Here is a 13,374-nt window from a genome sequence, read left to right as displayed (position 1 = left end):
TTGAGAACTTTCTTTTTATAAAACTCGAAATTGCAAGACAAAAAAAATCTTAATTCTGAGATTAAAAGTTGCGATGACTCTTTTTCTTTCTGGCGTGGAAATGCTTAAGTGCTTTAATGTAGCAGTTTTATCATATTGACAAGAACACACATCTAAATCTGAACACAGCACACGGTCTTAAAGGATCTTACCGATTTCTGTGCGTTTCGTTTGTAGAACGTAGGTTCGGCGTACGTGATCTCGTCTGCACAACAATAACAACAGATACATTAACACAAGCACACATTATCTTTACTACATCTGTTTCTACCACATGTGTTATTAGGGCTGTCAAAGGTAGATTGTTGAAGCATGCAATTTAATATGTTTAATGCTGCATTACAAGGTTTTTATTCCATCAACAAATCAATGCAGCTTGACATTTAAGCTCTGCATCTTAACACATTATATTCATAGTCTGTAAGAAGTCGATTTATTATTGAATTAATGCAGATTTGCATTTTTGCTTGATGCAGATTGAAAAAAAGGGACATTATATAAATATCGTATTCCTTTTGAGTTTGGTAATATTCAGAAATAGAGGGCTAGAGGGCAACATTTACAAAACTGATGAGAATAACTGTGAATAAGGATATCAAAAAATTACATTTAGAATATGCATTTAAAGTATTATTTGTTATAGTGCTTGTTAAAAGCTGTTAGGAAACTCTTGCCTTTTTGATCAGTTTTTCTGTGTTTCCTGCAGATGCAGAAGATCCCGAGTGCAGCTACGACCAACAGAGATCCAGCAGAGATCAACACGATCAGAAATACAGAGACTGGAGGAACTGAAGAAGACTGTGCTGTGCCAAAAAGAGAAACAGTAATGTAAGTCATAGTGTCAGTCTGATAAGAAATAAAATAAAGAGATCAGCTCAGTCAATAAACACATATATCAGCTCTGCTGTACCTTCACATGTGTGACAGAGCTGAGTGATGTCCAGATGTTGAGTCTGGTTGCTGATGGGATTGTTGAGCACACAGCTGTAGCTGTTTTTATCCTGATATTCCACCTCCAGAGGTAGAGAGAGACTGATGCTGAGATCAGACACACTGATGCTGGACAATAAACTGTTTCCTTTGTACCAGGAGAGAGTCACATGACCCACATTCACCACTGAACACACCAATGAACAATTCTGCTGCGAGGATGATGAAGATGATGAAGAGCATTGTGAAGAGTTACTGCTGATGACAGGAACAGGTAGACGAGCTGAGAAAGATTAGAGAATAAAGAGAAATGAGGATGAAATGATCAAATAAGAATATGAGAAGGACAGGACAAATGACATCTCTACTCACCATAGACAGAAACACTGAATGTTTGTGATGTTGATTTTGCTCCATCAATCATTAGTTGATAAACTCCAGAGTGTTCAGTTGAGATGTTTGTGATGGTCAGAGATCCAGTTTGATCGTCCAGCTTCAGTCTGTCTCTGAATCTCCCGTCAGGAACATCATATTTGCTGAAGAGTCCATCCTCTATTCTGATTTGAGCTATTAGAGTCTTTTCAGCTCCAAACCTCCACACAATGTAATCGTCATGTATTTTAGTAACATTAGAGTTTAGAGTGACAGAATCTCCCTCTGTTACTGATAATGAGTCACAAAACACACCTGGAGGGGAAAAGAAACATATTTTTGTATGTTTGTTGTTTATAAAGCATCACATCAGCTGTATTGTGAAATGAATTGAGACATTTAGATTTTTTTATATATTTATTTGTAGATATGGCTGGCATGTATTTCCATTTTATGTTATGTGCAACAATCATTTGAAACCTAAAAACACCTGATATCTGAATGCAGCTCAGGATTTCTGAGCCTCCGTTAGTTTACATCCACTTTAGAAATTTCCATTACTTTTCTGTGACTTTTGATATATAATGTTAATAAACATAGAAAATTGTGGACGTTTCTATGACTTTTCTAGGCCTGGAATTCCCAGATTTGTACCCAAATGGAAATAACAAACCAAAACCTGAGTACAAAATACAGTAGATGTCACAAACAGATCTCATGAAAGGTCAAATTTGTAGCAGTGGCAGCTTGTTCTGAAATGGATTTAAAAAAAAAGACATGAAATGCTTTTATAACTTACCAATCAGACGCCACCAGCCCAAACAGAACAAAAGAAAGATAGAAAACATTGTCCTCGTCTGAACTATAGCACTATCCAGCAGAAGTCCTCTGTTAAACTGAACCTGAGTCCTCCCCCGACAGCGTCTGACCCTCCTATAAACCAGCCTCACACTCTTGAACACGTCCTCATTTATGTGACATTTAATATTTCATCTATGTTTATATAATACATAAATGTTATTCTGGTCCTTATTAAGACTTTAACACATTCCTAATTCCTTATCATTTCACATTGATAGTTTTTGAACACTAATTCTGTGTCTATGATAAATAAGTAGAAGAATATTGAGTGAATCTCCTTGACTTTAATGATAACAGAGTTCATTGGCTTTGAAATAGTAATAGTAATAGTTTGATTATAAATTGCTGTGTTTGGTGAAACAATATAAGTTGACGTGGCCGTCCTCTCATATCATCAGTTACACGACCACACTAACACTTCAGCTTCTGAGTCAATCTGAAACCTGCTGTGGGCTGACAGAGATGTTGTCTCAACAAACAACGGGTGTGTGTCGTGTAGAGCTCGGGACTTTTTTTTTTCTCATTCCAGCTGATATATAAGCATATAGACGTGTGTGTGTGTGTGTGTGTGTGTGTGTGTGTGTGTGTGTCTCTGTTTGTGTGTGTGTGTGTGTAAGCTACTATCTTTGCTCATTGCATCTTGTGAGGCAGAGGAGAATTGACTTCATGAGAGCTGATTGGCTGATGATGTCATCAGCAAAAAACTAAAAAAAAAAGGCCCTGTACAATCTGGAGCTTCCCTCAAATATGTTATCTTTTATTATGAAAATCCAAAGCTATTATCTGTTGAATATTTTGTTAATTTTCTAATACTGAATGCAAAATTCTTGTCTTTCCCCCTTTTTTTGTGGAATTGAACTCTCTTGTTTCATCTCTTAGACTTACAAATAGCAAAAAGAGTGGTAAGTTTTTGATTATTATTCTTATTTTTTTTTTAAATGTAAGTTTATTTTTGCACTTTTATGTATCCATAATACTGTAATTTGACATGCAAATCCATAATGTTTGTTTTTATTTTATGATTGCTTCGAGTGTATTTATGTAGCGCTGTATGTTTGTACAATTTTTCACAAAAAAAAAAAAAACGGAGCTTTGACATCAAAGGCAGCAGAAACTTATTTTTAATTAATGTATTTATTTAAAAGAAAAGAAAAAAACGGTGGACACTCTTTCATGCGTCAGATCAAAGCAATCTGGAGGCGAAACTTCGGAATTTCGTTTTTTCAAAGTTCTAAACAAAAGATTTGAGCTTCACGAAGTGTTCCGAGAGCTCCTGTCATCACCACCGACCGGATGCCACAACTGTTTACACTGGACGTGAAAAGACAAACGTTGCAAATCATTTATATACTTTGTGTCAGTACTTCATAAACAGAGCATCAGTTTACTGTCGAGATCTGTTGAGTCGCATCCAGGTTGGACAGCATCAATAAAATAAATATATAGCCTATATAAAGGGTTCTAATGTTTTCTGCGTGACGCTCCCTTCCGGAATGTTACTTGATACTTTCATTTTTAATACGGAAGAGAGGCACTTTACTGGAGTCTACACTGAATTTTATTTATTTATTTATTTTTTCTGATTGAATTTGTGAAAATGAAGTTCCAATTTATTTTGCTGTCAGTGTGCTTGTTTTTTCCTGAACATGGTAAGACATTATTTATTTATTTTCCGGTCGATTAACCGAACGAAGAATGACAGTTTTATCAGATAGATCTAGGCCCTGTATTGGACATCGGGTTTTGTTTTTATTTCGCTCGAAGTCTGGGTTGAGTTTGTGTATGGTAAAATAGGCTACAATCGACTAAAACAGACGAATTTGACGAATGTGTTTCGTTTTGTGTCATTTCTCACCTCACTAGACAGAACTATAGTAAGTCACTGCGGTAAAGTTGGTTTTAAGTTGGAGATTCGTTAGACATTCGTTCTTTTCTTCAGCATTAATTTATATGTAATCGCAAAATAGTCATGAATCATGCTGTATTTCGTTCAGATCACACTTAAAATAATAATCTAACAATTATTAATAATATTATTCGATTATGTAATTGTTTTAAGCATCAGGAGTAAAAAAAACCTCACAAAATTCTCCACTTGGGCAAGTAGGGAGCGTCTCAAAAGTGCAAAATCCAAAATAAACTTGGTTAAATATGTGCATTATTCCATAAAAACATTACAACTGTGATATTTTAAATGTATAGTTTATGTAAGCAAATATATTAAGTATAGATTAAGACCATTTTTTTTACATTCGTATGATTATTAAATCTGTTAGAAACAAGTAAATCGATTAAATAAATGTACTTTGTGTTTATTTTTTCTAAAGAGCTCAAATTTTCTACTGCGTACATGCAGCATATAATACACAACTTAGATGTTATATATTTGTGTGTGTGTGTGTGTGCATTTGTTATGATTTTTTGAAATATACAAATATATATAACTTCCTGGACATGTGACCCAATGATGTCACACCAGTTGTAATAGCTTCACACACATCTAACACACATCTTAGTCACATGTTACATGACTTGGATTTTGGAAATAAGATTGTGTGTACTTTTGGTGAATTTCTGAACTATTAAAATCCGAAATAACCTCATGTTGCCGCACCCAGTGCATTATATTCACACGTTGTACATTCCTATGTTGTTTTATTTTGAAAATACATTTGTTGTTTTTAGAGAATTATTCAAATTACTGAAAACTTTTTTTATTTCTTGGTCGCGTGTACTGATATTTATACACTATTTGTCACAAACATTTCTCATCCAAAAATATCAACATCGCTATTTTATCTGCCAATCATTTATTTTAGTAGTAATTTTTTTGGACTGTTGTGTAATTTTTAGTCCTTGTGTAATTTAGTGGGTCCAGGCTAAATGGCATTTTCTGAGAAATGCATTAAATAGGATTTGTATGTAAAAAATGTAAGAACAGTCATAATATAAAATAAACAAAGGCAAATTTGTGAAAGAAACAACTTTGTGTAACGTGTGAGAAATATTTTAGAAGATATTATTTTAGGGGGTTTGGCAACACTGGGTCACATGACCAGGAAGTTAAATAGATTTGAATTTTTACAAAAATATATATTTTTTTCATTTTCAAAAACAAATGTATGTATCATGTGTAACAAACGTTTGTGAACATTTTATTTTCATGATCAGGATGTTAAATAGGTTTACACTCAAGAAATGTATCAAAACACTTAAATACATAGTTTTTGACAGAAAACAGTGCAATATTTGTTGGAGGTGTTTAGAAATATTTTGCATGTGCTGTAACATCATTAATGCTATATTCTGAAGAAAATAAAAAAAAAAACAATTTTATAACAATGTAGTTGCCTAGTTACCAATGAATAAGTCATTTATGTCCGTCATTTATTTGAACTCACACTTTTGTACTATTCAACGTGTTACACATAAATAAATTACTCTTGCATGAGCTTCACATTGTTTTTTCAAATGTTTCTCATGATAACTTTTTTTATATTGCACTTTTGAGATAGTCCTTAACTTTGGTCCGCAAATGTCTGATGAATGCAATATATAAAAAACTACTTTACTGCAATTTTTAAGTCCAGGATTAATTGAAGTTAAATGTCTGTGATAGCTTATAAACGAGAAATTTCAGATTGTGAATGACAAAGTAAGTCTATTTTTTGCGTGGCAAAACTATAGAAAATGGGGTCCTGTAAATGTGACTTGATATAAAAAAAATTATGAAAAAAATAAAAATAATAATAAAAAAACCCAATCTCATACAAATCCTGAGATGAAAAATTGGCATTTTTGTTTTTGTGGAAAAAACAGCTATAACGTCTGCCAAATAAAAGTGTGAATGGTATTTAATTGGGCATTCCAACTGTAAAAGATAATATTAAAACAGAATTTTGTGGTATATTATTTGATTCTTAATGTGGTTTAAAATGGCAATAAATTAATTTTCTGGTGCATTTTATATATGAGGTACAAAAGTGCTAAATGCACACCTTTAGTTGTTTCCCCTTAATAGAAAATTAGGGATTTAAGCCAGGTAAATACAAGGTGAGAACAGAATGTATTTTTTATGAATATTCTGCTAAATGCTACCAACACTTGAGAAATGGTTTTATTTATCCTTTATTTAGCCAGGAAAAAAATCCCATTGAGATATAATAATCTCTTCTTCCAGGGAGACCTGGTCAAAAATGGCAGCACACATATAGTTTCAGACACATAAATAATTAAAACACACAAACAATCCAACAAATCAAAAATAGATCGAAGTTCAAGAAAAACATTTACAAGACTCTTTAAATGTAGAATACAGAATAAATTTAAAAGTGCTCAAAGATGGCAAAGACTCTAATTTCAATACATTTTGTAGGTCGTTCCAAACCCTAGGGGCATAAAAAGAAAAAGTATGCTTTCCAAATTCAGTGAATACTCTTGGGACTTTTAAACAAAGATGCAGCTGCGATCTGGTACCATAACCATTAGTATAAAAAGTAAAAAAATTTGTAATGTATGATGGTAATTTACCAAGGAGTGCCTTTGCAATAAATACATACATGTGTAAATTTCTTCTATGATACAAAGAGGACCATGATAAAGATTCATACAAAATACAATGATGCGTACGGTATTCTGCACCACATACAAAACGTAACGCTGCATGATAGACAGAGTCCAATTTTCTTAGTACAGAGGAAGCTGCATGCATGTAAACAAGATCACCATAGTCAATTATTGTTAAAAAAGTACTCTCAACCAGTTTCTTTCGGGCCTCATAGGGAAAACAATTTTTAAAATGATAGAAAAACCCTAGTTTTGATTTAAGCTTCTTCAGCAATTGATCAATGTGAACATTAAATGCTAATTTTTCATCTAGCCATATACCTAAATATTTATAGGAACCAACTCTTTCAATTTCTGAACCACATAAAGTTGATATTGTTATGTCTGTATCCTTACGGTGAGTGCGGTTAAAAATCATATATTTTGTCTTCTTTGAATTTAAAACAAATTTTAATTTATCCAACGTATATTGTATAGTATTAAATGCTTTTTGTAAATTCATCAGAGCTTGATTTATAGATGCTGCTGCTGTATAAATAATTGAGTCATCAGCATATAGATGCACATTAGCAGAATCTACTCCTGAATCCAAATCATTTATAAAAATAGAAAATAGGATAGGAGATAAAATAGATCCTTGTGGAACTCCTTTTTTAACTTGAAGAAAAGGAGAATTACAATTTTCTATATTCACACATTGAGTTCGTTCTGATAGATAATTATCAAACCATTTCATAGCAGCTTCACTTATACCTATAGATCTAAGTTTCTGTAATAATAAATTATGATCAACAGAGTCGAAGGCTTTTGAAAGGTCGACAAATAATGCGGCACAGGACTTTTTACAATCTAAAGAGTTTATAAGGTAATTTGTAACTAATAAAGCTGCAGTTAGAGTACTATGACCTGCTCTAAAGCCTGACTGGTAATCGTTAAGAACATTATTATCTGTTAAAAATTGTTTTAATTGATCGTTTAGCAATGATTCAAATAATTTAGCTAAGACTGGTAATCTAGAAATAGGACGGTAGTTGTTAGGATCTGAAGGATCTCCACTTTTAAATAAGGGAATAACTGTTGCCGACTTCCACGCTCTCGGAATAATATTTGAAATTAAACTTAAATTAAAAAATTAAGGAGATTTGGAGGGAGATTTATGCAATGGAAAAGATTGAGTCATACTGAGAAATGGAAACAATTAATGAAGGGACTGGGCCAAATATGGAGGCAGTTTTCCTATACTTTTCTGTAGCATATTTGGTTTCAAATGGTTTATGATTTGTTTACCTTAAAGCATGAATATCCCATCCACTGTTGTTCTTTATATATTGCTTTCAGTTTTGTTATTGTTGCTTTGTTTTCTATTTTTATTTGAAATGTTTTATTGAATTTATATTTATATATACATATAGGTAGTAGGTGCTTAAGTGTCACTAGGGTATTCTGGATGGTTGCTAGGGTGTCGTTATATGGTTGCTAGGGTGTGGTCCACTGCAATTTTTGGCTATTGTATATTATTTTCCCATCTTCCCAAAGGTGAAAAGTTTGATGATTTTTGTTTTTTTCTTCAGGGAGATCTGGTGTTGAGACTGATGAAGTGCTGGTGTTAGTGATGGAGGGAGATTCAGTCACTCTTCACACTGGTATTAAAAAAACCCAGGAAGACAGAATCAGATGGTATTTCAATGAGACTCGCATCGCTCAAATTAATGGAGATCCCAGTAAGACCTGTACAGATGTCCAGTGTAATGAAGGAACTGAGAGATTCAGAGACAGACTGAAGCTGGATCATCAGACTGGATCTCTGACCATCAGGAACACCAGAACCACAGATTTGGGAGTTTATCAACTGAAGATCTTCAGCAGCAGCAGCATCAGAGAAAACACATTCAGCGTTTCTGTCCGTGGTGAGTAATTTAACAAAGTTTAAATAAAGATTATTCATGTTTAAAAGCTTTTAAAGCAGTGAGATTTAGAGCTGCATTTTCTCTTTGGCTGTAGCTGCATCATAACAGTATACATTCAATCAAAACTGTCTTTCTGTTGGCAAATCGATAAATTTAACAGTCAGTTTGGAAAAAAGCTCCAGTTGTGTTTTGGTGGAAATGTCAGTTTCTCATCCACATCTGATCACCTTCTTTTATATTCTGTTTAAATGTATCTCATATTTTATACTCTTGGGTTCCTAGTTCATTAGCAATCCAAGCATATTCACAGCAAACAGGACCAAATTGAATTACTGTACTCTCTGGACTTGCTTAGATTATAGCACCACTTACCTTTGGAAAGTGATCAGATTTGGTAATTATTAGTTATTGTGGCCCACACACACACACACACACACAAAAAAAAAAACAGAAGTTACAAACAACTTATAACATACAACATTCTTTGAGCAACATTTTCTCTGGATAATGCATGCCAAATTTCATTTAAATTGGACAAATGCCTTGGCACAGGTTCGAAAAAGTTACTCTTTCTTCAAAATGGTAGAAAAGTCTTCTTGCTGAAATAGAGATATGTTTGACCATGTGATTTCTCTGGTTATGTGTAGCATCTGAAGGATTCCAGTGCAATTTAATGCATCTTTTTATAGCCTTCCATTCTAGAGTGACAAGTAAAAAAGTGCATTACTTTATGAAAGCAAAGTCTTTGGTGCTTGCGTCCCCTACAAATAAATGTTGCTGTGCAGAACATGCTATCTGTAGTTATTTTCACGCTTTTTTCTCATGTTGTAGAGCTTCTCTCCCCAAAAAGCTCCTCCAGCAGCTGTTGGTTTGTGTTTCAGGTGTTTCTGCTGCTGAACGAGAAGAAATGATGAGAAAATCAGTGAAGGAGGGAGAATCTGTCACTTTAGATCCTGCTGTAATGAAGAACCCAAATGATGTGATGACGTGGTATTTTAATGAGACTCGCCTCGCTCAGATCACCGGAGAGCCCAATAAGACCTGCACAGATGTTCATTGTCCTGAGAGATTCAGAGACAGACTGAAGCTGGATAATCAGACTGGATCTCTGACCATCACAAACACCAGAACCACAGACTCTGGACTTTATAAACTGAAGATCAGCAGCAGTGGTCATCGTCGTCGCCGCAGCATCAGCAGTGTGAAGAGCTTCGACGTTACTGTCATCAGTAAGTGTGATTTAGTCATTCAGCTACTTGGACTCTTACAGAGGACTTTTACATTTAGTACCTTGACAACTTGCTACTGAAGTACGTTTGATGTCACATATATCACTTTTAATGTCTTGAATGTCTTGCATAGACCGTCAGTACAAATCCAATTTTGGTGCATATCTGATTAGAATCCAATCATATGAAGAAAATGTGAATGGCAAAAAAATAAAAAAATTTCACATGAAATCCATTTCCGTATGTGGTTTAAAATCCCATTCGAATTGCATTTCGGATTTAGCATTGCTTTTTTGCCCATGTGACTTTCTCACACCACGTAAAATGTAAATACATCAGACGTTGTTTGTAGAAAACCTCCAGAACGTCTCTGCAGAAACAAGGTTGTGTTGTTGTGAATTGCAAGTTAAGCGGAAGAAGCAGCACATTCCAGCTTGCTGTGTTTCTGCCTCATGAGATTGTATTGCTGCTGTTGTTTTAGAGTATGCCACAGAAACCAGTCTGAACACGGCTGTAGATGAGTAATGACTGTCTGTCTTCATCTGTTCCAGATTCAGGTCTGTCTCCGGCTGCTGTAGCAGGAGTATGTGTTGTTCTTCTGCTGGCGTCTGCAGCAGCTGCTGTGATTTACCATCGCCACAGGAGGTGTGACTGATCACCTACAGACAGCATAGTGAGAGAAACATAGCATTTATTGTGCAAAATTCGTTTTTAATTCTGATTTTTGTTTTTCAGGACATTCGTGCAGATCCCATCTTCAGAAACTTCTTAATGACAAAGCACCTTATCTTTTAACTTCTTATGGAACTGTGAAATCGCCTGTTACTGGAAGCATACCATGGTTATAAAATGTTTACACACCTCTGTTACAGTTTTAGGCTTTTAAGATGTACGGAATTAATCAAACTTAAATCATATAAGATATTTTTCATCCTTTAATGCAGCATTAAAACCATCTAAGATAAATAGACACTTTCAAGAACAAATGTAAGAACCTTTCCTGGACCTTTCTCCTTCTGAAGCCATTCTTTATTCTCTTAAAATGTTCTTCATCTTCAGATTTTAATGGAGGCCTGCAGGTTTCATGTCAAATGGTCAGTGATGTGGTTTCATCAGAAAGTTTAAGATATAGTCTCAGGGACCTTACACACTGAACCTGTTATCTGTTCCACTGCCGTACTTTCTGAATGTTTTCTGTGTAATCACAAGCTAGACAGACGTGTTTGACTGCTGCACTCGCATATATAACAACATTCATTACATTCCCCACTTCTACTCCTCGCGTCTCATTTTTTTTAAAAAGTAAAAATGTATTCAATGTGAATGGTCCCTTAGGTGTTTCTTTTTTTGTTAAATAATGACCTCCGTCTGGCCACCCGACCCCATACAGCCCAGACATGTGAGGAATACACAATGTTGTTTTCACATGCAGCAAATGACCAGTTATTTTTGCACTCTTTTATTTTATTGGTTCCTACCGTTTCAAAACTAGATCTCCAATATGTCTTTTGTGAGCTCTTGGCAGGCCATGGCTTCATCAATAAGATGCAAACAAGAATATAATGAGAAAATCTTACAGAAATGTTGAAACATTTCTGATATTATCTGCAATTTTAACAGCCACTGCAGTGGATAACTGTGTATCTGTGTGATGATCGAGGCAATCTGACTTCTGTTAATAGACTATTGTTGGTTAACTGGTTTTGTATTTTTATGATTCATTTTCTGGTCTTTGCACAAAAAAAAAATAGCATTCTAATTATAAAGTGTTATATCATTGAATTGTATACTGTATACAATCCCTTTTTTTCAATAGAGAAATTAGTTTTTTATAATTCAATAAAAACCTTTAAAACAAATCAACCACAGACTCATCAGTAATAAAATAAAGTACAATGTAAGGTAAAGCACAAACACACACACACACACACACTCCTTTGATCAAAAATGTGGTTTACAGTATTTTACTCTCTCTCTCTCTCTCTTTGTGAATTCTCTATTGACAAAATAAATGGGAAAATACTGGAAAATTGTTCTGTTAACCTTTGCACTCTTCTGTCTTATAACAAACTTGTGCTCTGTTATTAGGAGTACAGTATTTACTCTGTCTGTGGTTTTGCAATAAACTGGGTACATGCTGTAAATGTGTTATAATTCACAAAATAACAATTTTATGTCCTTAATGAAAGGTTAAGATGTCCCGCTTAAAATTAGGTTGAAAAAGTTAAGACATATTCATTCACCAACTGGTACAGATTAAATGAGTAATGGGTATGGTATTTGCATTATAATTGAGGAAGAGATAAAAAATAAGGATGTAGAATGAATTATGGAAATGAATAACAGAAAACAGGAAATGATTGTGTTATGTGTTAAAGCAGGAGATGGCATGGGGAAAAACTAGATGTTTTAACCTTTAACTACTCATATCAGTGGTAGTGTCATATGTTTAAATCACACTTTGTAGTAGCCAAATAGTTTTGAGTTATTTAATTGCTTTATTTAATGTAAAGAATAACAAGAGGGCTTGATGAAGCCTGCTGTCATCTGAACCAAAATATATAATTTTATTCCGTTTTCTGTCAGTGATGAAGAAAGTCTTTAGCAGGTTATGAGTAAAGAGAGAGTTAAATAAACGCCCCCTATTATTGTTGAGTGAACTCTTGTTGTGAACACTAGAGAGCGCTAGTCTAACAATTTAACCCTTGGTGTTATATAAAGCAGTCATGGTTTAACATGTTTATATGTCATTGTTAGCAAGGATGACGTATTTATTTATTTATTTATTTATTTTTTTGCAGACCAAAAAAAAAAAAAAAAAACCTGTTTCCATTTATGACCATTTTAATAGAGTCATGGGGTTTTGGAAATTTCTTTATTTTTATAGGCTTATGTTTTAAACTTTCTGACGAAAGCCGATTTGAGTGATATGCTGCATGACAATATCTGGTTGTGAATAAATTGAGGTAGTGTTAAATATATGAAAATAACTATTATGCAAATGAAATATTATATATATACCATAAAGTTGTACAGCTTACAGTTATTCAGTTGTTGCATTTGTTCTTAAAATAATGGAAAAAAAAATTCCTTGATGTTGACAGATAAACAAGTTCTTCAGAAAACAGAATTAGAACAGAATAGAATAATTCTAATGAACTCATGCAATGTTTTGCTGGTGCTGAAAATAACTACAGAAACGAATACAGTTTATCTATTTAAAGAGTGAGAGGCAGATGCATATGTCATAGAATATCATTCTTACTATAGCACATACTGTACACATGTGATAGGCCTATTTTTATATTTTACAGAAACTGCTTAATTTGACAGAATCCTTTTTTTTCTTTCCTTCTTCTTCTTTTTTTTTCTTTTTTTGTTTTGTTAAGCATGAGCATTTATTTAAAAGAGTTCATGTTTATTTCACATTAAATACAAGGAAGTTAAATAGTGGAAGTGCTTTCAGCTAT

General features: G+C 33.8%; 1 protein-coding gene across 1 annotated transcript; it reads left to right on the top strand.

Annotated features, from left to right (window-relative positions):
- Window positions 1–3,582: 3,582 nt before the first annotated feature.
- Window positions 3,583–11,643, top strand: LOC113088647 (uncharacterized). The gene is made up of 5 exons (XM_026255793.1): window positions 3,583–3,851; window positions 8,340–8,675; window positions 9,557–9,904; window positions 10,456–10,549; window positions 10,640–11,643. Exons 1-5 carry the CDS (start codon window positions 3,800–3,802, stop codon window positions 10,674–10,676), a joined length of 867 nt encoding a protein of 288 aa, XP_026111578.1. The 5' UTR covers window positions 3,583–3,799; the 3' UTR covers window positions 10,677–11,643.
- The last annotated feature ends 1,731 nt before the right edge of the window (window positions 11,644–13,374 follow it).

The sequence above is a fragment of the Carassius auratus genome, unplaced genomic scaffold, assembly GCF_003368295.1.
Source record: "Carassius auratus strain Wakin unplaced genomic scaffold, ASM336829v1 scaf_tig00046794, whole genome shotgun sequence".
Classification (NCBI taxonomy): Eukaryota; Metazoa; Chordata; class Actinopteri; order Cypriniformes; family Cyprinidae; genus Carassius; species Carassius auratus.
This window is presented reverse-complemented; position numbering and strand designations above follow the sequence as displayed.